Below are 24,205 nucleotides of genomic sequence, written 5' to 3'. Positions count from 1 at the left end.
GTTTCAGATGTCAAGTCGTTTCGAAGATCAAGGTAATCAGAGAGTGACAAGTGGCTATTGGAAGCTGAATAGACAGGGAGTATTTAATAAGGATACTGACGTAAGGAAAAAGTAAAGGGCATAATAAGTGAAACCTTAAGAGTTAAACTCGGAGTAAAAATCCATTTAACTCCGACTTTGGGGGCTTAATGTTCCGGGTTCATACATTGAGCCATACTTGCTTATAAGAGTAAAAGACACGGAACCCGGATATACTTTACCCGGATAGGCGGTTAGTCATGTCAGTGAGTATTACACGTAGGGGAGTTAGCAGTTGATTGAGTCAACCAGTATTACAAGTAGTGGAGTTATAAGTGGGCCTACCACGATGCCACGATGGTACCCACCACTTCCATAATAAAGGTAACTGTTCAGAAGCTAGCCCCATATATACACCAAGGATAGAGATAACACATGCAGATAACCAGAATATAGATCCATATTAATGTTCATTCAGAACATGTGTCAAACTTTTAAATTTGACATCAATCCCAAAGGATTCTGCCCCATACATATTAAAAAAAATTAAGATCCGGGCCTTGTCCATTCTTTATTAAAAAAAATGATATTATTATGAGACAAAAACTAAGGTGTTTTTGTAATTATAATTTATCTAAGGTTATAATAATTTTTAATTTTTTAATCTTTTATCGTAAAATGACATTATTTTTAGAGTGAATGTAAATAATTTATCTGTATTCTTTGTAGACACATTAAAGGCTTTAATGATTATAATGAAAAATAATTTAATAATGAACATTTAAAAACTTTATCTAATGTTTATCGAAACGATGTTATTTTGGAGTTGAAAGATTAAAAAATTAAAATGATAAAAACTATTAAAACTATGAAATAAATTAAAATTACAAATACATTATGATTTTCGTTTAAAAACTATATCATTTTGAATCAACATTAGACAATTTTTTTTAAAGTAAGATTAAAAAAAAAAACCCTTTAATAATAATAAAAAAATCTCCCTTAAAATTTTGTCTTGTAACATAAATAAATAAATAAAAGAAAATGAGGGTAATCCTAAAATGGTAAGAACAAAAAGAAAACGAGGACATAATAGCAATTCCAGGGTCTGTCTGCATGTGCAGCACGCGACGGTTCGTTTTCTTACGATTTCCCTCTATTTTTCCCCATTTCTTGCGCGTTTACTCTCTCTGTCTATGGCAACTCTTCTTCTTGAGAGAGAGAGAGAGAGAGAGAGAGAGAGATAGAGAGAGAGAGTGACGTTTGAGGACACCGTTGACCTCAGCCACCACCACAGCCATGACGGCATCTGAGAAACCCAATCCAGAACTTCCAACCGTTCCTTCCAAAATCAGAGAAGAAGGCGAGCTCTCTTCCGACGACGAGGACGACGCCGACGTATTTTTCTTTAACGAAACCCTAGTTTTTTTTTTTTTTTTTGATTTCTGCTATTTTTTGCTTTTTCGTTCCCTTTTTTTCTTTTTAACATTCGTTGACTCCTGTTCTGCTCTTTCTTCTGCTGCTGCACCGCTGTTTGTTCTGTTTGTCTGCGAAGATAATCGAGGAATTTTAGGAGTCCGATTATTTGGTTTCGTATGTTGCATGTTGACTTCAGTTGTTAATCTTAGCTAGTTCGTGATTTTATGTGATTGCTGTAGATCTGAGAGATTCAAGAGAACAACACTTAGTTCTGTTTAGCTTCTATTTGTAAGCACGGCAGAGTAGGGGGTTATGTTTATTTATTTATTTGGCCAAAACGGTAGAAATAGAAAATGAGAGTGTATCAAAATTTTAAAGCATGTGGGAGAAGCGTAATCAATGTGTCGTTCTTACTAATTCAACTTGATTGCTTTTTTTTTTTTAATTGTTTTTAATGTTTATGGATTTGTTAATGGGTAATCTCTGTCCACCAGGAAAACCCCGATAGCTCTGCTGTGCAATCCACTCCTGCTTTGCAATCCACCCCTGCTGTGCAATCCACCCCGGCTGTTGAGTCTATTTCTGTTCCCGCGGAGCAAAAATGTACCCAAAGCGATCAGGGTGGTAAGTCTTGCTAACTGTCAATTAAAGGAAAGCTTGGCCCTGTTTGAATACTGTTTTTTGGTTTTCAGAACAGAAAAAAAAATACCCAAACCTGTTTTGTACAAAAAAAGTTCTATAAATTGTAACTGTTTTTTGTTTTTGTTTTTAGAATCAAATTTAGAGAACATGTCTGAGTTATTTTTGTTTTTTGTTTTGACTTTTAACTTTAAAAACAAAAGAAACACAGAAAACTCCTGTTTCCTTAACTATTCTACAAAACAGTTTTAAGAACAAAAAATTAGAACACAATCAAAGTATCAAACAGACCCTTTGCCTTTTGGTTTCTCTGGGTACGAATCCCTCTTATTGAGCATCACTCTTCTGGCACCATCTTGAGCTCTGTATTTTTTTCTGACTTGTCCAGGGCTTATTTCCAACAATACTCCAATTATTTTGTCAATAATTTTAGTCAGGTTTATGGGATTAGAAACTTCATCTTAACTGTTGCAAGATCAGGACATCTGTTTATCTGATGATTATACACACACATACGTACACATATGTATATGTGTGGTGCTCTAATTTTATTTAATGGTATAAGACTGCTTGAATATAATTTCTTTTAAATTTGTCTTGGTGCTTGTTCTTACATCAAGGAAGATATTTGAATTCACTGTGTATATCATCTTCCAAAAGGCATTTTAATGGCAAGTACAATATCTGGAGGGTAAGGTTTTGTGACAATATTTTACAGGTTCCAATAATATACTGTTGCAAACCATCGGAAAACCAACTTGTCAGAAGAGCTTAAAAAAGAACCAATTACCCCCTAAATCTTCTCCATGGACTGGTCATGCAGGCACTGATAAAAATCTTGTGATAAGCTTCTCTGATGATGACAGTGGTAGTGAATTTGAAACTAAAGGTAATGCTTCCAGGTTGGATAGCGATACAAAGCAACCTATCTCATCCTTGGAAAAATCAAACAAGTTACAGTTACAGCAAAATGCTAGAAGTTTACACAAGGCATTGCCCAAGAGATCATCTTTAAATCGCACATTTATCTCGTCAGTGACCAAAATTCCTGGTTCCAATTCTAAGGGTGCTGGATCTACATCACTAGGACAAGGTTCACGAGCTAGAAATTTCAATCCAATGAAAAAGAATTTAGCAAGTCAAGAGCGTGGACGTGATCAAGGAGTGGTACCGAATGACAGTAAACTTCAGGATTTGCGGCATCAGATTGCACTTCGGGAAAGTGAACTGAAGTTGAAGGCAGCCCAGCAAAATAAGGAGTTTGCCTCCGTTTTGGGTAGGGACCATAATGCCATGATTCTGAAGAATGACACAGCTAGGAAACATACTCTACTTTCCTCAGAGGCTGCACAATTGGAGCCAAAGGAACCAGATAGGAAACGTATGAAACTTGGCACATCTTATGGTATCCCTCAAGCTGTTGGCAGTCAGCAAGAAGTTCCTGCTGTGAAATCTATATTACCATCAAAAGATTCTGCATGGGAAAACTGTAATCCTCAGGAGAGAAACAAGGTTGATCGTAGCCAAAAAGAGATTCCGTTATGTAGAGGGGAGTCAACAACTATTATATCACAAAGGCAACCTGACAAACATCTTGACAATTCTTCTCAAAATATCCCTTGTAGATCAAGAGACGGTAAATACTTTGCTTTTGGCCATCTATATCTTAGACATTTTTGGTCTAGAAGTGACTTGGAAACTTTGTTGTACTTTTCTGAATTTTATAAATTACAACAAGTTTGAATCAAGTTACTTGTACTCTCAATTGATAACCCATTAGCTTTTATTATGTGGTATTCTCATTTCTCTTTTTTCCTGATCACAAGTTTATGTGAGGCTGCTTTCAAGTGCCGCGGAAAATTTGATGCTATCTTTTTTGGTCTAAATGTAAACTTATATTGTCATATTGTAAGAATATGTATATTATCTAATCTTACAATACTGTTTTGATTTAAATGATTTGGATAAGTATATCAAAGCTGTTGACTGATCACAACCTAACCCAAATACTAGCCAGTTAAAAATGTTTAGGTCCTTTTATGGTTAGAATCTCTCATGGTCTGATTATACTCTGCAGGTGATATCAATTATGTTTGCAATCAGACTGAGAAGAGTAGTGGGCTGGTTGACCCTTGTATTGCTTTCAATCAAAGTGCAGTGCCAACAAATATGACTCCCAATAGTGTGCCAAAAGATTTAGTGAGTTATAGTTTGCTATACATGACAGTTGCTTTTACTTGCTGTCTTCATTGAAACTATGCCTGTGCCTTTTCTGTTTAATAACAATTATGTTTGCAATCAGACTGAAAAGAGTAGTGGGCTGGTTGACCCTTGCATTGCTTTCAACCCAAGTGCAGTGCCAACAAATATGACTTCCAATAATGTGCCAAATGATTTAGTGAGTTATAGTTTGCGATACACGACAGTTGCTTTTACTTGCTGTCTTCACTGAAACTATGCCTGTGCCTTTTCTGTTTAATAACTCACCATAAGTTATAATTTGCTATACATGACATTTGCTTTTACTTGGCGACTTAACTGAAAACTCTGCCTATGCCTTTTCTGTTTATTAATTCAACATCAACAGCAACAACATCTTTATCCTAAACTAGTTGGGATCAATGGCAGATGAACCCAAATGAAAAGTACAGAAAAAATTGAGGAAGAAAGAGAAATAAAAGAAAAAGAAAAAAGAAGAAAGGAGAGGTAAAGAAGCAAATAGAAGGAGATATAGGGATAAAGGATTAAAAAGGGACCATTTGAAACATATGAAGAAAAATGGGTTCAAGCCTCCACAATGTTAATCGCTTTCCACTCCTCCAAACCTCCCTAAGACAACTTCTACCAATCCATATCCCACTCCATTAAGTCTTATTTTACTACCTTCCCTCAAGTAAGATTTGGTCATCCTCTTCCTCTTTTTATGTCAAGCTCTTGGTAACAAAATTTCGTTCTAACAAAAGCATCTAGGGGTCTTCGCATTATATGCCCAAACCACCTCAATCTATGTTTTTTCAACCACCGGTCCTACTTTTGGTTGAATATCTTCATTTCTTATCTTATTCATCCTTGTATGATTCCACATCCACCTTAATATCCTCATTTCCGCTACTCCCATTTTATGTTCATATTGTCTATCTGCTGGCCAACATTCAACTCTATATAACATTGCAGGTCTAACTGCTCCTTTTAACCTAAGGGGAAGTCACACAAAAACCCTAATACACTACACCATTTCATCCACCCTGTTCTAATTTTATGATTTATATCGTCATCATTTCTCCACCCTTTTGCAAAATTGAACCCAGATCTCTGATTCTGTTTACTAGTGGGAGCTTTATAGCACCAGGCTGCCTTTTAACTAACCATAGTAAATCTTTCTTTTATTTGAAAAGTTTATCATTTTGAAGTCTTTTAAATTTTTTTGAATACTGATCTATTTAATTTAGTATGGCATATAATGGTCTGACTCTTTTTCTCTTACTTGATTTATAGGAGATACGGGCCTTTTTAATTTGAAATCAGTTTGCCCCTCTTCATTGTTGTTTTTAAAAGTGTAGGTACCAATTGGTCATAGATCAGCCAAGTTAAACTTTTGACAATATAAACAGCAATGTTTCTAGTATAATTTTGAATTTCTTGATAGAGAAAATCGTTCCTGCATCGACTGCAGAAAGCTTTCAGCCACCGTACTCACATCGTTTTTCATTTTTTTCATTTTTTTTAAAATAAATTTGTGGGTCCCGGTTTTTTGGTCTGTGTGGCAGACAATTTGTTTTCTGCCACTACTGCAGAAAACTTAAGCCCTTCTTGATATCATGTTGTTCCTGTTTTCTTTAACTTTGCATAATAGTGTAGGGTTGATGCATTCATCAAGTTCCTCCCTGAATAAAGTACTAACAATAAACAATTGAAAAGAGGCCTTTAGTATATCTTAACATTATAATGTTCCTGTTTTTTCATGTTATTGACTCTCTACTTACTCCCTCCTCTCGTCTCATTTAGGAAGCATTAAGCAATGCAGTTCTTTTGAATCATAATGGTAATCCAAATGTCTTGGAGCCTAGCAACATAGATTTTCAGTCATTTTATAGTATGGAGGAATTGATAGACAAGGAACTGGAGGAAGCTCAAGAGCACAGACACAAGTGTGAAATTGCAGAAAGAAATGCACTTAAAGCTTATCTTAAAGCTCAGAGGTCTTTGCTTGAAGCTAATGCTCAATGCAACAATCTTTATCATAAAAGGGAATTGTATTCAGCAAAGTTACGATCTTTAATTTCAAACAATTCCAGCTTTTCTTGGTCTTCAGGGCAGCGCCAACATCTTGATATAGGGCTGGATTACTTACCTAGACATGCATATGAAATACCCACATCAAGCTTTCAGCGGCAGGCTGAATATAATGATATTATTAATCCATGTTTTGATTCTAATAATCGAGGCATCAATAATCGGCGTTCCAATACATCCTATCACCATATGACTGGAGCAAATTTAGGGTCTGAACCTTGCGGTGAACCAGATTCCAGTACATCAGAGCCATTACCTCAAAGGGGTAATAATGCTGCAGATGGAGTTTATTCTCTTTCAGATGAATTAGACACATCAACTAATGAAAATGAAGAGATTTCTCCAGCGGGACATGTGTCTAATCATCTTGATGCTGAATATCATAGAAAACAGGACCCTAAGGTCAAACCAATGGACATAGATACTGCGTCAAATGCAAAATTTTCCACTGACAGTACCCAGGATTCTTTGCAACTTGAAGCAACACTAAGGTCTGAATTATTTGCACGATTAAAGACACGAGCTATAAAGAGTAGCAATCCATGTAATAACGTAGAGCCTCCTGCTGAACGAGGAGCTGGAAATGAAGTTGGAAGTGAGAAAAGCCAGGAGCACCACAGTGTCATACCACTATCGGGGTTGGAAGATAATGATCTTAAAGGTACTTTTTTTTCTTCTAATGAACATGCTGTGGTGCTTTTTTTTTCTTATATAGATATGACTGCTAAATCTGTAATGCTGATTCTGAATCCTGACTTAGCGCACTGTGTAATGCTCTTATCTCAGTCAATATTGGGTTTTAGTATAATTTGTTTCCTTTATTGAATCCATGAGATGGTTTGTGTGGTGCAAAGAAATTGTTGATAAGGTGTCTGCCTATTGTAGAGAAACTTATTATAACTTGGTGCAACTGTTTTATGATGGCACTCCAGATGCATAGGCTATGATTTTATCTGAAATTCAAAGGTGTGCTCATAACAAGATTTTGAATTTTTTTTGTTTTCCTTAATTAAATATAGAAATCAAAGTTCATATATTCCCCAAATGCATAAAAAATAAGGCTGAAAAATAATGATACAAGGACTTTCAAATGTTGATATATTTTTCTAAAAATTCTAGGCGTATTATGTTGTCAATTGCAGTGTAGCAACCTATTAGCACATTTAGGTATTGCCAACTAATAGATCTCGGTGCAATGCTTCTTTGTCTTTAATTATGAGGAATCATGACTTGAAATTAGTTATACTTAAGTGCTGATCAACTTTCAAGTTTATCCCTTGTATTCCTGATTATTTTGTTCTATAACTCTAGGCATTGAGAGGCATAAAAGGAGTATCTATCTGGATTCCAATGAGATTCAAAGTCAGCAAAACATTGGTGGAAATTCTTTGAATTCCAACTGCAGTGCTGGTTCAGGAGATCAAGGAGATATGCCTAATGCAGTGAACATCCCTACTTTGATTTTAAGGAGTGCATTTAGTGAGCTAAGAAAAGTTTCTCCATTCAATTCAAATCAATTACAGGGTAAAGATGAGCTTATTCATGCCAATGATGGTCAAAATAAAAATGCAACATGCCTCATATCTGATCAAACAAAGTCGGGCAATATGTTAGCAATCTCCATGCCTGTCACTGTTGGGAATTTACTCTCAGGTGAAAGCTCTTATAGTTGTGGTACTGCAGTTGATCCATTTTGGCCACTTTGCATGTATGAACTCCGAGGAAAATGCAACAATGATGAGTGTCCTTGGCAGCATGTTAAGGACTATGGTGATGGAAACATTCATCAGCATAAGCACACTGCTTCTAATAATGCAGGTATAAAAGATTAGTGACAGTTTGATACCTACATGTTTTGCCTTAACTTGCTATGTGAGGGAACTTTCTGAAAATATCTATCTGATGATTGTCATCTGTATTTTTTGGGTAATTTCTGAAGCTGGACTATATATTGGTAGCGTGTAGGAGATAAGTGGGTTAATAGAGGATGAGTGGATGATACTATGTAGAAGAGGATGCATCTGGGAGAGAGTATATTTCTATTTTATCACTGGAGTTAGTGTTTAGGAGTAAATAATAGTTTATATCTTGATTGAAGTATGTCAGGTTTTGGATTAGGGTATGTCAAATTAGAAGGCTCGAATGATTGAATTTTTTTTTTAAAGGAGGATGGCGGGTGGGTAGGGGATATATATCATTTATAGGCTTACTAGAGCATTTAATTCCAGAGCTGTGCCAGAAATAGTAAATTTTCTCATGGGAAATTGGGTTAAGTCAATGTTCCATTGGAATTAGATGCGTGCTACAGATCTTTATTGAGACTAATATTTGTAAGTTGTTACTACCAGTCTTAGTGAGGTTGATGCTGCTCAGGAATGTTCTTAAAGGGGGTTGAATGGAATGGGGAAATATAAGAATCGGTTAGATTGATATGTGGGCTAAATGGGTTTATGTGGTAGGAGTCAGCCTTGATAGATAGAGATTTTATATTATTAGAATTCTTATCCTAAGTTGAAAAAGAAACACCTGAAGATATATTCTGAATCGCTTTACTGAATACTGTTGAAATTACCTTGAGAATCTCTATTTATAGACCCAATATGTTTCTAGAACTTACTGCTGGACCCTTAAGTGGCTTAATTAATGACTTTTGGATTTGCTATTATTACTTAGACTTCTAATTACGAGATTGGACTTTTCTAGGCATACTGCACTTATCAAATACATAGATGAACGACTCAAGTAGCTAAAATATCCAAGGCATTTGCTAATTAGCACCCTGAGAGCACTGTTTTATAAGCATTTAATAGTTTCCATTAACAGTATCTAATGAATAAATCCTCCTAATTTAAAACGAAAATATTAAATGCTTTTTTGGCTTCCTTCTATTTTTTAGTTTAATACTTTCTATTTTGTTACTTAACTACTGCAAGCACCCAATATCTAATACTCTTAAGTAATACAGATTTCAGATTCAACTACAGAACTACTAAATCTCTTAATGGAGTAATTGATACATAAAGATAGCTTCTTTATTCTTCATCAGAAATGAAGAACAATGTAGTGAAAATTATAATTCTCTTACAGTCAGAATACAATAATTGAATTGACACTTCATAAGATCTTCTATTTCTGTAGCACTATTATCGACTATTAGATATTGCAGATATTAATATTTAATATATGGAATACAATTACAAATTCTGAAGTATGATTTTATTTTGATATCAGCCACTTTCTAAATTTGTTAAAGTATTTTTTGATATATTTGTTAATATAATTTTCTTTTCTAAAGACACTGTTATAAACTGTATGAGCAGATTGTCAAGGTAGATTAGCATTGCATCAACAAAATTGTAATGGTGTGACAAAAGTTCCCAAGTTTCACAAAGCTACTATTATGCCAACTTACCTTGTTGGTTTAGATGTTCTGAAAGCGGATCAATTTGCATATAAACCTGTCATGGGACATAGAAATACTCAGTGCTGGCAGAAGCATTTCAGTATTACTTTAGCTACTTCAAATCTGCTTCGAAATGGTTTATCCACTGATGATCCACTATTACATGGTGACGATGAACGCATAGAGGTCCATGGGGCATGGAGCAATCAGTTATCTTATTTTCAGTGGAGAAGTGGAGCTGGGGTTTGTTGCTTCTAACTACCATTTTTATTTTCCTGGTTTATTACACTTCTATTGGTTTTCAACTTATCGAATATTATCTCTTTAATTATGGTTCAGGTCTAAGGTTATATCACCTGTTGATGCCCAAGTGCTCAAAATGGGTCAATTGTAATTATATTTTGTTTATGATTTTATTTTAATTTTCATAGGGATTATTTTTGACATTTTATTTGGTTATTTTAGATGATTTTAAGGTAGTTATAAGGTATACTAAACGGAGTCGTAGAAGAATGCTTGCTTGCCAATCAAGTTTTATTATGCCTGGGGAGGGACCTACTATTTGTAAAACGAGATGAAACTTTTATTCTGAGCAATCTATAGTATTCGAAGAACTTTTCCTTTTGTTATGGTAAAATACGAAGTTTCTGCCGGAACATTATCTAGTCCTTTCTTACTCCTTTCTCATCCCTTTAGCATGTCTGTCTCCCGTCACAGATTTTGCTTTTGATTCTTTTGATTCTTTTGATGATATTCCATTGTTTTAAATATAACATTCTTATATTTTGTGTACTTGGGCATATTAGTGCATGCACGTATATTAATAATGGCAATGGTTGTGTAACTTAATGAACTTACCAGGGAGTTCCCGTCATATTCTAGGAACATCAAAAAGTTAGTCTTGTGAACTTCGAAGTGCAAATTATTTGTCGTATATGAGGAGAACTTATTTTGAGTTTTAATGAGAACTTTTTGTTTTCATATTGGCTATAATGTGAATTTGACAATTATCCTGGTCAACACCTTTTGATTAATCTGGCTTTGATTCAGTTATTAACCAACGCAATATAGTTTGAATTTGAATTCCTTTGTTCATACTAACTTCCTCTTTATTTATTGCATACATAGAATCAAATTAAGCAGGCTATGGCTGATAGTGAACAAGCTGTCGAGTTGGCTCTTCTTATTTTTAACCAGGAAATGAATAAATTACAGGGTGTAAAAAAGGTAACAGTTGTTTATGCATTGACTGTCTTGATGGTTGGTGTTGGAATTTGCTCATGTATTTTTTTACCTCTTTATCAAAATTTGGATTTTTCAGGCTCTATCTGTACTGTCAAAAGCTCTGGAGACTGATCCAACATCTGTGGTTCTCTGGATTGTTTATCTGCTAATTTACTATGGAATTTTGATGCCAAATGAAAAGGATGACATGTTCTTGTGTGCGGTATGTATTTATTTGTTTCCTACTTTTATGTTGAGTGTGCTCTGGAGAATATTTTTTTCTTCTGATATGGGGAATTGGGAAATTTTGAGATATAGTGACTCTTGGAGTACTATTAATGTTCTCAGGAAAATCTACTGATAGACATCTTGTTTATTTATTTTCCTGACTCCTGATAAAGTTGTAGGCAGTAGCTTTATAAATCACCTGTCAGGCCTTTTGTATGGTTTGTGTTATATGTAATCATGTCTTTCGGAGTTGATTCTATTTCCACATAGAAGTGAACTAAACACTAATCCAAAATATCAAGCTCACACCACTTAATGTATCATAAGGAACTTTTAGCTGTACAGCAACCCATTGATACCCATCATTTTGAAATTGTACATTGTGAGAACCTGTCTATCATTTTGTGAAAGGCTGGTTGTTGGCTAGCTAGTCAAGTAGTGATGGGTGAATGAATGAGGTAAAATCCTTAAAAACGAATGATATTGGTGGGAAAGTGGTACATATGTTTTTCTTTGGGCTTTTGTCCACGTAAATAAGAGAGAATCCAATGCAATGCTTGTTTCCTTATTTTGTTTGAGAAGAAGAGCTTTTTGTCATATATCTGACTTTAGTTCCTTTTTAAATTTTTATTAGCATGTTAAGCCTTCCTTTTGAAAACAGAACATGTGTTTTCTCTGGAAACACTCAACTATTGTTTTCCAGGTTAAGCTCTGTGAAGGATCTTATGTACTGTGGCTCATGTACATCAACAGTCGGCAAAAGCTTCATGATCGGTTGGTTGCCTATGATACTGCCCTCTCAGTGCTCTGTCAGAATGCATCTGCTGCTCCCAAGGACAGAATGCATGAAAGTGCATGCATCTTAGACTTGTTTCTGCAGATGATTGATTGCTTATGCATGTCAGGGAATGTTGAGAAGGCCATTGAAAGAAGTTATGGCATACTCCCTGATACAACTATATCGGATGAGCCTTATCATCTGTCGCTCTCAGATATACTCAATTGCTTAACTCTTTCTGACAAATGTGTGTTCTGGGTTTGTTGCATTTACTTAGTTATTTACAGGAAACTGCCTGATGCTGTAGTGCAGAAGTTTGAATGTGAGAAGGATATCCTTGATATTGAATGGCCCTTTGTCTGTTTATCAGAAGATGGCAAGGAGATGGCTGTTAAACTTTTGGAAACAGCTATTGAATCTATTGACTCTTATGTCTATGATGAATTAGTGAAAAGTGAAGTAAATCTCAGTTCTGTTCAACTTTTTGCTCTCAATCATATTAGATGTATGGTTGCTCTTGATAGCCCAGTATGCTTAAGGAATTTGTTGGATAAATATGTTAAGTTGTACCCTTCCTGCATAGAATTGGTCCTGGCATCAGCTCGAATACAGAAACAGGAGATTGGTGTTGGCAGTTTCATGGGATTTGAGGAAGCCATTAGCATATGGCCAAAAGAAGTTCCTGGAATCCAGTGCATCTGGAATCAATATATTGAAAATGCCATCCGGAATCAAAGAATGGATCTTGCAAAAGAAATTGCAGTACGATGGTTCCACTCTGTCTGGCAAGTACAGCATCTCCCAAATGGAGGGATGCATGCCACTGATGGTGGTAATTCTTGTAGCTCATTGGGATTAAATTCAAAATCTGTTTCAGACACATCAAGTTCTGATAATAAACACATGGATATGATATTTGGATTTCTTAATCTGTCTCTTTATAAACTTTTCCAGAATGATAAAACAGAAGCATGCATAGCAGTTGACAAGGCTAGGAATATTGCCAGTTTTGGAGTTTTAGAGCAGCCGATGAGAAAACATGTAATGTTTCTGGTTTGTGATGCTTCGAGCATAAAGGAGGATGGTCCTAATGGTGCTATTAAGAAGATTTTGGAGGTATATATGGATGGTTCCTCTCACGCGTTGCAAGTCCCTGAGGTGCTAACAAGAAAATTTGTTGACAACATCAAGAAGCCAAGAATACAGCATCTTATTGGTAACATATTAATTCCAGTTTCATTTGATTGTTCGCTGCTAAACTTGATACTTCAATCATGGTTTGGTTCATCTCTTTTACCCCAAACTGTTAGTAACCCAAAACATCTGGTGGATTTTGTTGAAGCCATTATGGAGGTAGTTCCTTATAACTTTCAATTAGCTATTAGTGTTTGCAAGCAATTAAGCAAGGGCTACAATCCTTTTGACCTAAACTCAGCCAGTCTATGGTTTTGGGCTTGTTCAACCCTGGTAAATGCAATATTGGATGCCATCCCAATACCACCAGAATATGTCTGGGTTGAAGCTGCAGGGTTTTTGCACAGTACTACAGGCATTGAGGCAATATCTGAGAGGTTTTATAGAAGGGCTGTATCGGTATATCCCTTTTCTGTAATGTTGTGGAAATGCTTCTATAAGCTGTATGAGTCCATTGGAGAAGCAAATTCTGTTCTTGAAGCAGCAAAAGAAAGGGGCATTAAACTCGATTAACTATATAGATTTGGTAATTGATTGAGTGTTAGATTGATAGGATCAAAACAATTACTCAGGGTGACTTGCGGCCTCAACAGGTAGGTGATATTTTCATCTACGATAGACTTTCCACATTTGGAAGCAGTTCTGTTGACACAGAAGTTTCAGGTGTTTGAGAGTTTAACTTGCGTCAAACTTGTACAGGAAAGTGAATCGAAGGTAATGACTTGTTAAGTGCGGGGAGTAGGTTATGTAGGTGGTGCTCGTGAAACTTTAGGATTAGTGGATTTTCCCTGCTTTTGCCGTCTCCATTTTTTGTTTTCCGTTTCCCCCCCCCCCCCCCACACACACACTCACTCACACTGACACTGACACACTGCTATGTCATATATGGAGGTGTCACACACACACACACACACACACACACACACACTGCTATGTCATATATGGAGGTGTCATATATTTGACATTATATTTTCGTACGTTGTAAACTGAAACAGATGGAATGAAAGTATTTTCTTGTCTGCCTACCTACAGATTTGTGGTTAGTGTTAGTCTTCCACTTCATTGTCTTCATATTCATGTTGTCCAAACTAATACACAGTACATGTTCATCATTACCTTCTATGAGAAGCTTCAGATAAAACACTAGTATTATTCAATTATTTCTTTTTCTCAAGGTAATTTATCTTTTTTCTTTTTGATAAAAATGTTAGTAAACATGGTGGGTTTTGTGGTGGACCAGTGCACCACTAAATTATACCAGGGATTGTAGGTAAAGGCATTATATGCGGTGGACTACATACATAAGACAATAGTTTTTAAATCAACGGTTCTGATTAATGACCTGGAAATTTTTTAGGTGAGAATAGTTTGAAGATTGCAAACTGATCCTTCTCTTACAAACGGAGCTAGCTCTAGCTCACAGTAGTTTGTCTTTGAATCGTGATCGAATTTGTGCTGCCTCTGTAGGATTGATTAACAATCATGAGCTTTACATTTGCCTCTCTGTTACGGTTGCTAATGCAGTCGTTATGAAACCTACATCAAAAGAATCTCCTTGTCAAGTTACTTACAATAACAAATAATGAAGATCAGCATCGAGTTGGATGAATCCTGATTGTTGCGGTAAAAGATGTCATGTAGAATGTTCTAGCTCATATTGTTTCCCAGGTCAATTAAACTCCTCTTCGAGCTGTGGGATTGGCTCCTAATGCTTCAGGCTACATTCCAATTAATAAACAAAAATTTTGTCACGAAAGATAAAAAATCAAAAGAACTATTTTTTTAATAAGATGAAGTAATCAGTTAAAGTCAAATGTTTGAGATTAAATAAAATACTGCATAATTACGATTTGGAGCTTGCTTCCTTCTTTCTCTGCCTGTACCTACACGAGGAACATCTTCATCACCTTCAATTTCATTGGATGTATCAACTATTGCAGCCTGCTTCACGACGCATCCTTGCAATCTCTCTGCATAAACGAAGAGCTTCAGACATGCAGATTAAATGAATGCACCCGAGAAATTGGCTATGAGATGTCTAAGTAAGATTCAGTAGGGTAATTATAATTAACTCAATTTGACCTATTTTGACATTCGTAGAGCTTGAAAATATAAATTATTATTATTATTATTTTATTATTTTGGGTGTCTAGAGTAACAAATGCATAAAATTGAATATCAATATGGATTGACAACCCTTCCGTGGGTATTTCCTTTTGCTGTATCGATCTTATGCTTTCGTGGGTCCTGATATAAAGGAGAAATTAAATATATAGGAGCAAGAAGTGTGTACTTGGAAGCCAGGAGCTCATATGTACAACAGAATTTCGGTTATTGATATGGTCGAGATATTGGGTTAATGATTCAACCGATGGATCACCGATTGAATTGCATGACTTGAGTTAATATATAAAAACCTATATTTTATAAAGGAAAATTCATAAAATATTCAAATACATATAAAAAAAATTGTTATACTAGGCTGCAATTATATATAATTTTTGTAGGGACAAAAAAAGTCATATATGATAACCACATACAATATATAGTAAAAAAAATAAACAAAGAAAAAAGAAGATTCAACTATCAGGTACTGTTCCGCAAATTGTTTCATCCTGAAAGCTGAAATTTGAAGTCAATGTAAGATAATATACTATTAGCAAACAAAACTACAAAAGTTTCTAAAAGGAGTTTTACACTTTTCTCAGACAAGACGAGACAACTTTGGTTTATGATTTTCTTTTTTAAATGCATGACTCGCTGAGTTGCTGGTTTTCATGATCCAACCAGGTCACTGGTTTTGACCAGGTTCAATACGTGGCCGGTCCAATACTTGACTCGAACTAATCCGATGACTGATTCACTGAGTTCCGAGTTAACCCGGCCGATTTGAGCCGGGTCTGATAACAATGATCAAGACTGTTCTTCATCTTTTCCTTCTCTGAGTTATTCTCATTCTAGTAGTGCGAACATCATATTTTATCCTATCTTCTTTTTTCGACTCAAGAAAAGAACTTTCTTCCTCTTATAATTGATGAAATGGAGTAATCATATCAGGACAATTATCTTTTTGGCAAAAATTTATCGGATTGCCACGTTAGAACTTTTTTTGTCAAAATGCTACGTCATCAAACTCGCTGCACTGTGTAGCGAGATTACGTGGCACCATATCAGCAAGTTTAAGGCCACGTAATCTCGCTGCAATGTGGAGCGAGATTACGTGGTAGGGCCCAATTCGCTGCATTGTGCAACGTTTTATGTGGCGCTAGTAATAATTTGATACGTGGATTGAGAGGACCAATAAAAAATAGCACGTATATTAAATTGTCTTTATCATTTTCCCATGGATACTCCATTTGACACTCCAGTGTCTTTATTGTGTATTATATTTTCAAAAAGAAAACAAAAACAAATAAGCATTTATTGGATATTAAATCGTCTTTATCATTTTTCTATGAATACTCCATTTGGGCTCTCCATCGTCTTTATTGTGTATTATAATTTCCAAAAGGAAAATAAAAAATAAATCAATATTTATTGGACATTAAATCGTCTTTATCATTTTTCCAAGGACACTCCATCGTATTTATTGTGTATTATATCTTCCAAAAAGAAAACAAAAAATAAATCAGCATTTATTGGACATTAAATCATCTTTATCGTTTTTTCATGGGCAGTCCATTGTCTTTATTGTGTATTATATTTTCCAAAAAGAAAACAAAAAACAAATAAGCATTTATTGGACATTAATTCGTCTTTATCATTTTTCCATGGACACTCATCGTCTTTAAACTTGTTGACATGGTGCCACGTAATCTCACTGTATAGTGTAATGAGTTTGGTGACGTGATATTTTGACAATTTGTTTTCCTGACGTGACAATCCGATAAATTTTTGCCAATGACAAAATAGTTGTTATCCCAGTCATATCACATGAAAAACAGTGCTATCTTTTGCAAATTTATTTAAAATTCAATTAATTGAATATGTTTGTGTATTTTATGTAGTGGAGAAAAGTTATTTACACATAAAAGCAAAAACAAAACAAAATCCCACACATTTATTTAAGTTGGCTGACCTAGCAAGAAAGCGAGCAAAACATTCAACCAAAATTATAAATAGATGAGCTTGAGCAGTGGGCTAGCTGTTTGTGCAACTAACCCCATTCCTGTAAAGGAAAAAAAAGTTTACTTACACATAAAAAAGCAAAAATGGCACCTATAAAAACTTTTTTTTTTTTTTTTTTTAAATTTTAAAGCAAGCGTTGTTAACTCATGAAGAGGGAGAGAGGAAATCATTCACACAATGGTTATGTTATTGAAAGATAAGAATGTTTAAATGAACTCCTCTTTCATTGGCTATGTCAATTTCAAAAATAATAAAAAGGTTGAATTTCAAAAAACAATTGGATGCATCACAAAACCAAGCAGTTACAGCTAATCAAATTGGATCAACATCTCTAACACAAAACCATAAAAAAAATGGTGTGTAGTTTCTGTGGTTGGTTATGTGGGGAAGGGAAAGAACAAAGGGACTTGATTTAATAAGGAAAAAGTTACAAAATAGGGCCCAACCGGGTTCGAACCGGTGACCTCTTGATCTGCAGTCAAATGCTCTACCACTGAGCTATGGACCCACTTTGATACAAACTAAATTTAAAATATAAATAAAATAGTAATCATAATTTTGTACAGGGCTTAAAATATGTGGCTAATAATACATAGATGTTATAATAACTCTCAAGATACATATCATATTCACGCATATACGATTCAGATTGACATATATATCACGAATATGTATGATTCAGAAGAATTCGCGTATGGTTTTTAAGTATAAATACAGGGATTAAAAATTCTCAATCATGCATAGCTTATTATAATTGATAAAAAAAATACTATTGAAACTTTTGACATTGAATCTTTGACTGATTAGTAGAAACATACAAGATTTTTAAGTTTGAAAAACGTTCAAATAGGGGTGTTCAAAATATTTGAAACATCCAAACTGATCTGTAACCGAATCGGTCCGTTAGTAAAAAATCGGTTTTTCTAAAAACGGTTTTTATGTTAAACTATTTTTTATTTTTTAAAAGAATTCAGTTTACCGATTCGTAAAAGCAAATTGGATATCCATATTTTATCCTATTGAACCGTTTTTGTTTGATTTCAAGTTTTTATTCTTTTTTGATTTAGAATCAGAAGTAGCAATAGCTCACTGTAATTCCCAATTAAGTCCTCTCATGGAAGATAAGAGACCTTGATAAAGCTGTCTATAGGGTTGGCTTGGAACACCGAGGATGCTTCAACCATATGATCCTAGAAAAGGCCTTATTAGTTATGAAAGGTAGAATTTGATTCAAGAGCTGAAAGCTCATATGACATAGCAGCCTGCCATTCCGTTAGTTGGGAAGTTTGGGAATAAGTGGCAGGCTCGAAAATGGAAGAAATTGAATTAACAAAGGCATAATGGGAGGGAGAAAGTCGGGTATAAGAAATAAATTGGGATAAGGGATGAGTTGTGGAAGAGGAACACAGATAGTCAGAAAGATGGGAAGGAGGATGCCTAACCCGTGAAGGTCTTGTGGAAATAGAAGAGGGTGAGGGATCTGTAATAGGAGTGAAGGCGGGGTAAGTGGAAAAATTAAGTGTTAAAAGAAGAGGGTGTATGGTTGAGAGTAAAGAGAAAAATGTGCTCATAAAAAACAACATCACGAGAGATGAATATTTTATTTGAAGCCAAATCCAAGAGTTTATAACCCTCGTAACCTGCAGGGTAACAAAGAAAAACAGCAGGCAGAGCACGTGGTGAAAATTTGTGTCGAGTCTTTGGAAGTGTGGAACTATAGCATAGGCATCCAAAGGCTCGTAGATGAGTATAGGAAGGTGGTTTATGACACAACAACTCAAAAGGAGTTTTGAAATCAAGAAGGGGAGATGGGGTTCGGTTAATATGGTAGACTGCTGTAAGAACACAGTCTTGCCAATATTGAAGAGGGATTTTGGACTGAAAATGGAGGGCACGGACTGCATTGAGTAGGTGCTGGTGTTTCCTTTCTACCACAGAGTTCTGCCGGGGACGGTCAACACAGGAGTGAAAGATTTGAATACCGTTAGCAGAAAAAAGAGAGGACAAATTGAACTCAGGAGCATTGTCACATCTAAGAGATTTAATGGAAACTTTATACTTAGTAAAAATCAAATTATAAAAAACAGGAAAAACAACAGAAAAATCAGACTTATTATGCAGGAAATAGGTCCAAGTGAACCTGGTTGAATCATCAACCAAGGTTAGAAAATAACGAGATCCTTCCACAGAAACAGTACTGAAAGGTCCCCAAATATCACAATGGACCAAATCAAAAGAAGATGCACTAAGTTGGGGATTTAAAATAAAAGGGAGGCGTTTTTGTTTTGCCAAAGGACAAATAGTACACAAATGATCAGTATGTAAAGTATCAGAAAAACCCAAAACATGTTTCATGGAATTTAAAACAGAATGGGAAAGATGTCCCAAACGAGAACGCCAGAGAATAGCATTGTTTACAGAAATGGATGATTGTTTCGAATTTAATAATATTATTTTTTTAATTAAAAAATTATCAAAATAAATTATGTTGTATTGCATGTACAAATATGTGTAACTTGATGAAGACAAATTTGTATGTTCAATGACATTTGTATAACTATACGAAAAGCTATTTCTGACCAAATATCGTTCTAAGTGCAGTGCTTTGGAGTATATGGTACATTTTGATTTCAGGTTTGCAAGCAATCAATTTAACTCCATTACTTTTGTAATGAACCTTGGGATACATCGTCCCAAAAGCTAGCTCTAAGGGTGGGAGTGCCCAAGGCCTTATAAACTCCACATTTGTTGCTCATACAACCAATGTGGGACTATATATCTCAACACGTCCCCTCACACGAGAGCACACGAGAGCCCATTGGGCTTGAAGAGTGGACAATGCAACATGCCCAAACTACTTGTGCTAAAAAACTCCACAAGAGAAAGTGGGGGACGGCGAGGCTCTGATACCATGTAATGAACCTTGGGATACATCACCCCAAAAGCTAGCTCTAAGGGTGGGAGTGCCCAAGGCCTTATAAACTCCACATTTGTTGCTCATACAACCAATGTGGGACTATATATCTCAACAACTTTCAACAAAGTGAAATTAACTTTTAACTCTATACTACATTCTTACCCTCACCCCAACATGGTATGCCTCGTTTCACAGCTCCTATTCTGGTATCCCCATGATTTACAGTTAACACAGAGTTGAAGAATGATGAATCAAGTTCCTGAGAGTGCAGCAATAAGCTCCCATAAGACTGGCTTCCATTTCCATTCCCAAAGTTGTTCTTCTCTGTAGAATTGGACTGTTCTCTTGGTTTTACTTTGCAGAACTTGCATTCTTAGGTGCCTTCTGAAAAGCAAATTTGATCAACCCACTAGCTGAATTAACTTCATGTTGTTTTTGCTTCAACACCTCCAACTGCTGAATGACAGCTCAAACTAGGCAATGCAAAATGAGGAATCTTCTTACCTTGTACATGGCATACATGGATAGCCATTCCAGGTTTACAAAAATTATACATCATAACAATGTTTTTAAATTCTAGTATACATGATTATACAGCTTGGTGATTCTTATAGGCTTCTTTTGCACTTCTAATTGGAAAGAGAGAAAATTTGATTGCACACCTTCTCCTTTAATTCCTTGTTCTGTTGGTCCATATATATTATAACAAATTCTTATCAGGTCTCTCTGTTTGTAAGCTGTTTGGTGATAGATGTATCCATGCTAATTGTGGTTGGGCTTTGTCACTTGCCAGAAAGGCATGGACCTTGTTTATGAGCTCCAACCCAGCTATATCCAGGACTTTTCTTCAACCCATGGTCAATCATATTTGATCTTGTTCTTCTGGCGTCAGTCCACCTTCCACATTGAGCATATATATCTGACAAAACTACATAATGAGCTGCATTTCTTGGTTCAAGTTTAAGGAGGTGATGGAGGGAAACCTCTCCTAACTTCACATTGGAATGAATTTTACATGCTCCCAGGAGGGCGCCCCAAACTTGAGCATCAGGTTCTGCTGGCATTTTATTAATTAAATTTAAAACTTCATCAAATAAACCAGCACGGCCAAAAAGATCAACCATGCAAGCATAGTGTTCCATATTTGGTTCAAGATGGTGCTTTTCACACATAGACTGGAAAATGTTCCTTCCTTCTTGAATTAAACCAGCATGTCTGCAGGCAGATAATACACTGATATAGGAAACAGAGTCAACATGGACATTAGTCTCTTCCATAAGTGAAAAAAGAGTGAGGGCAAGGTCACCTTGGCCATGCATTGCATAACCTGAAAGCATTGCATTCCATGAGATAGTGTCTTTATTTTCCATCTCATGGAAGCATTTCTCAGAATAACTAAGTTGTCCACATTTAGCATACATATCTATGAGACTGTTTCCGACAAGGGTACTAGATATAAATCCCATTCGGATTATGCAGGCATGAAAAGCCATGACCTCTCTTAATGCTGACATACATGATACAGCTGGAAGGATGGTCACAAATGTGACTAAATTGGGCCTCACACTTTCTAATTTCATCTGGATAAAAGTGGAAATTGCTTCATTGGCACATCCGTTATGCAGATACCCAGCAATCATCACATTCCAACTTGCTTCGTCCTTTGCATGCTTGGTTAAGTGAAACAAGTTTTCCGCTGAAGAAAGGCCCCCACATTTGGCATACATGTCTATTAGAGCCACTTTTACATGAATGCCAGATTCAAACCCACTCTTTTTAATATTCCCATGATAGCAGATTCCCAAATCTAGGTCATCCAGAAGGGCGCAAGCTGAAACCAAACCCACCATGGTTCCTGTATCTGGTTGAATCCCACTTAGTTGTAACCTATGGAACATTTCCAATCCAAGACGTGGGTCACCATATTTGGTAAACCCATTTATCAAAGTATTCCATGCCACAACATCTTTATAGTGCATTCTGTTGAATAGCTTCATAGCATACATAAATAATGCACATCTAGTGTACATTGAGACAAGGGTTGTTACGGTTGAGATATCAGACTCCATATCACCTTTAATAGCATAGCAGTGCACCATCTTACCTAATCTGGGATTTGAAATTTCTGCACATGCGGAAACAAGACTTATAAGAGTCACTTTGTCTGGTTTCAAACCTTCATGCTGCATCTCTTGGAATATAGACAATGCTTCTCCAGGATACCCTGCTTGGACAAGAGCTGACAAAAAAGCAGACCAAGCAACCAAATCCCTTCCTTCAAGACTCAGAAACAATTCTTTAGCTTTACTCAGCTCACCACATTTTGCATACATGCTTATTATAGGGGTAGCAACAACAATATCTGACATTAACCCTAGCTGTAAAGCATAATTATGAACTTCTTTTCCTTTCTCTAGTTCTCTCATCTCTGCAGCAGCCAAAAGGGCATTTACAATTGATACTTTATTCATATTCTTCCGCTTCATTTTATCAAGTAATTGAAGAACCTCAAAAAAACAGCCATACTGTACATATCCAGCCATCATTGTTGCCCATGAGACATCATCCTTAGCCTGCATCTGGTCAAAAATCTGACGAGCAGAATTTACCTCACCACATTTAGAGTACATATCAATCAATGAGTTGGAAACCACACCATAAATACATCTCCTAACCACATAACCATGAATAGACCTGCAAGAATCAACATCCTTTAATTTAGAAACAGCTGGAGCCAGGTTCAAGATGCTCACATAGTCTGGCTCCACACGCTCCATCTGCATGGTCCACAACATTTCCAGTGCTTCATAAGGATTCAAGCTCTGAGATAAGCCTGAAATCATTGCATTCCAAGAAGCAATATCCTTCCTGGGCATTTTATCAAATACCTTTCTTGCACTATCTAAGTGACCCATTTTACAGTACATGTCAATGAGACCAGTCCCAATAAAGACATCACATTCTAACTCTCTGGAAGCTATATCTTGGTGAATGGCAACACCCTCATGGAAATCTAAAGCACCAGTACAAGCCTTCAAAACGAAGGTAAATGTGTACTTGTCTGGTTCAAGTCCCATTTCTAACATTCTATGATAAAGGTTTATTGCTTTCTGGAATTGGTGAAGTCTAGAATAAGCTCTAATCATAGAATTCCATAGAATCAAAGATGGGTTAGTGATAGAATTGAATGTTGATTGAGCCAAGCTACATTGGTGGAAGAAAGAGTACGAATTGATGAGATGGGCAGCGATGGAATGATGATGTTGTTGGAGTCCTGAGACAATCAAACGGGCATGGATTTGAAGCAGAGGGTTCAAGTGTTTGCATGAACGAAGAAGGTGAAGGTAATAGCTGTGGTGGTGGCAATGTTGTGGAATATTGTTGGTGGATGAAGATGAAGTTTGAGAAATTGCAGAGACATGGGCATGGTGAGTGTGGTGGAACCTATGGTTGTGAAGTGAATGTCTCACCTTCATGATGCTTCCCTTTCAAGGCACAATGAAAGTGACGATACGTTAAAAGGATTTGCATTTCTCATTTAGCAGGTAACAAATTTTTCTATACACATAATTTGTGGGTCCATATTTTTTGAAGAAAAAAAGAAAAAAGAAAAATTACAGCACGCAAAACGAATCTCTATAACATTAGAGAATCACTTTTCCTACAACATAACTATTATAAAACCCTATATTAATATATCATTACATGTAAATATAAAACTTTTTTACAATGACAGAGTGTACTTACAATATATATATATATGTTTTATAATATCTTACAATTATATTCTAATTATTAATTTTGTCAATTAATGGTTATCATTTATTGTAAATTAATAATTAATTAATAAATTTAATTTACGAAAAAAATAACCATCGATTAACAGAAATCAACTATTAAAATATGATTCTAAGAGATTATAAATAAAAATAGGTGGTAAGTATAATCTTATTCACAAAATTGT

The 24,205-nt window shown here is 35.6% G+C and overlaps 2 protein-coding genes and 1 non-coding gene across 5 annotated transcripts; 1 reads left to right on the top strand and 2 right to left on the bottom strand.

Moving 5' to 3' along the window:
- The first annotated feature begins 1,222 nt into the window (after nucleotides 1-1,222).
- Nucleotides 1,223-14,217, top strand: LOC133316658 (uncharacterized). Of its 3 annotated transcripts, none has more exons than XM_061518443.1 (11): nucleotides 1,223-1,416; nucleotides 1,932-2,061; nucleotides 2,900-3,712; nucleotides 4,154-4,275; nucleotides 4,379-4,474; nucleotides 6,082-7,030; nucleotides 7,681-8,187; nucleotides 9,690-10,015; nucleotides 10,901-10,999; nucleotides 11,094-11,219; nucleotides 11,928-14,217. In XM_061518443.1, the coding sequence occupies exons 1-11, from the start codon at nucleotides 1,318-1,320 to the stop codon at nucleotides 13,707-13,709; spliced, it is 5,049 nt and encodes a 1,682-aa protein (XP_061374427.1). In that variant the 5' UTR covers nucleotides 1,223-1,317; the 3' UTR covers nucleotides 13,710-14,217. The 3 variants fall into 3 exon arrangements, with proteins under 3 accessions (XP_061374427.1, XP_061374425.1, XP_061374426.1); XM_061518441.1 differs by having other exon boundaries at nucleotides 2,795-3,712; XM_061518442.1 differs by lacking the exon at nucleotides 4,379-4,474 and having other exon boundaries at nucleotides 2,795-3,712.
- Nucleotides 14,218-14,869: 652 nt separating this feature from the next.
- LOC133316648 (pentatricopeptide repeat-containing protein At2g39620) lies at nucleotides 14,870-23,717 on the bottom strand. The gene is made up of 7 exons (XM_061518430.1): nucleotides 23,530-23,717; nucleotides 21,047-23,430; nucleotides 20,827-20,870; nucleotides 20,611-20,694; nucleotides 20,404-20,500; nucleotides 15,033-15,166; nucleotides 14,870-14,914 (listed from the first exon to the last, which is right to left on the bottom strand). Exons 1-7 carry the CDS (start codon nucleotides 23,715-23,717, stop codon nucleotides 14,870-14,872), a joined length of 2,976 nt encoding a protein of 991 aa, XP_061374414.1.
- On the bottom strand, nucleotides 17,761-17,832 carry TRNAC-GCA (transfer RNA cysteine (anticodon GCA)). Its single transcript has one exon. It is a non-coding gene; the product is annotated as a tRNA-Cys (tRNA).
- Nucleotides 23,718-24,205: the final 488 nt, after the last annotated feature.

The sequence above is a fragment of the Gastrolobium bilobum genome, unplaced genomic scaffold (assembly GCF_033153095.1).
Source record: "Gastrolobium bilobum isolate Gb01-03AN ecotype WA unplaced genomic scaffold, APGP_CSIRO_Gbil_v1 utg1827, whole genome shotgun sequence".
Taxonomy (NCBI): Eukaryota; Viridiplantae; Streptophyta; class Magnoliopsida; order Fabales; family Fabaceae; genus Gastrolobium; species Gastrolobium bilobum.
The sequence above is the reverse complement of the archived record's forward strand: the minus strand, read 5'-3'. Positions and strand labels throughout refer to the sequence as shown.

Excerpts from the sequence above, each read along its gene's own strand:
- LOC133316658 (XM_061518441.1), top strand. The coding sequence starts at position 1,318 with ATGACGGCATCTGAGAAACCCAATCCAGAACTTCCAACCGTTCCTTCC. Across the intron at positions 1,417-1,931 it reads ACGACGAGGACGACGCCGAC|GAAAACCCCGATAGCTCTGC; the intron begins GTATTTTTCTTT and ends TCTGTCCACCAG. Across the intron at positions 10,016-10,900 it reads AGTGGAGAAGTGGAGCTGGG|AATCAAATTAAGCAGGCTAT; the intron begins GTTTGTTGCTTC and ends TTGCATACATAG.
- LOC133316648 (XM_061518430.1), bottom strand. The coding sequence starts at position 23,717 with ATGAAGGTGAGACATTCACTTCACAACCATAGGTTCCACCACACTCAC. Across the intron at positions 15,167-20,403 it reads CATACCATGTTGGGGTGAGG|AGAGATTGCAAGGATGCGTC; the intron begins GTAAGAATGTAG and ends TCGTTTATGCAG. Across the intron at positions 14,915-15,032 it reads CTCCAAATCGTAATTATGCA|CCTGAAGCATTAGGAGCCAA; the intron begins GTATTTTATTTA and ends ATTGGAATGTAG.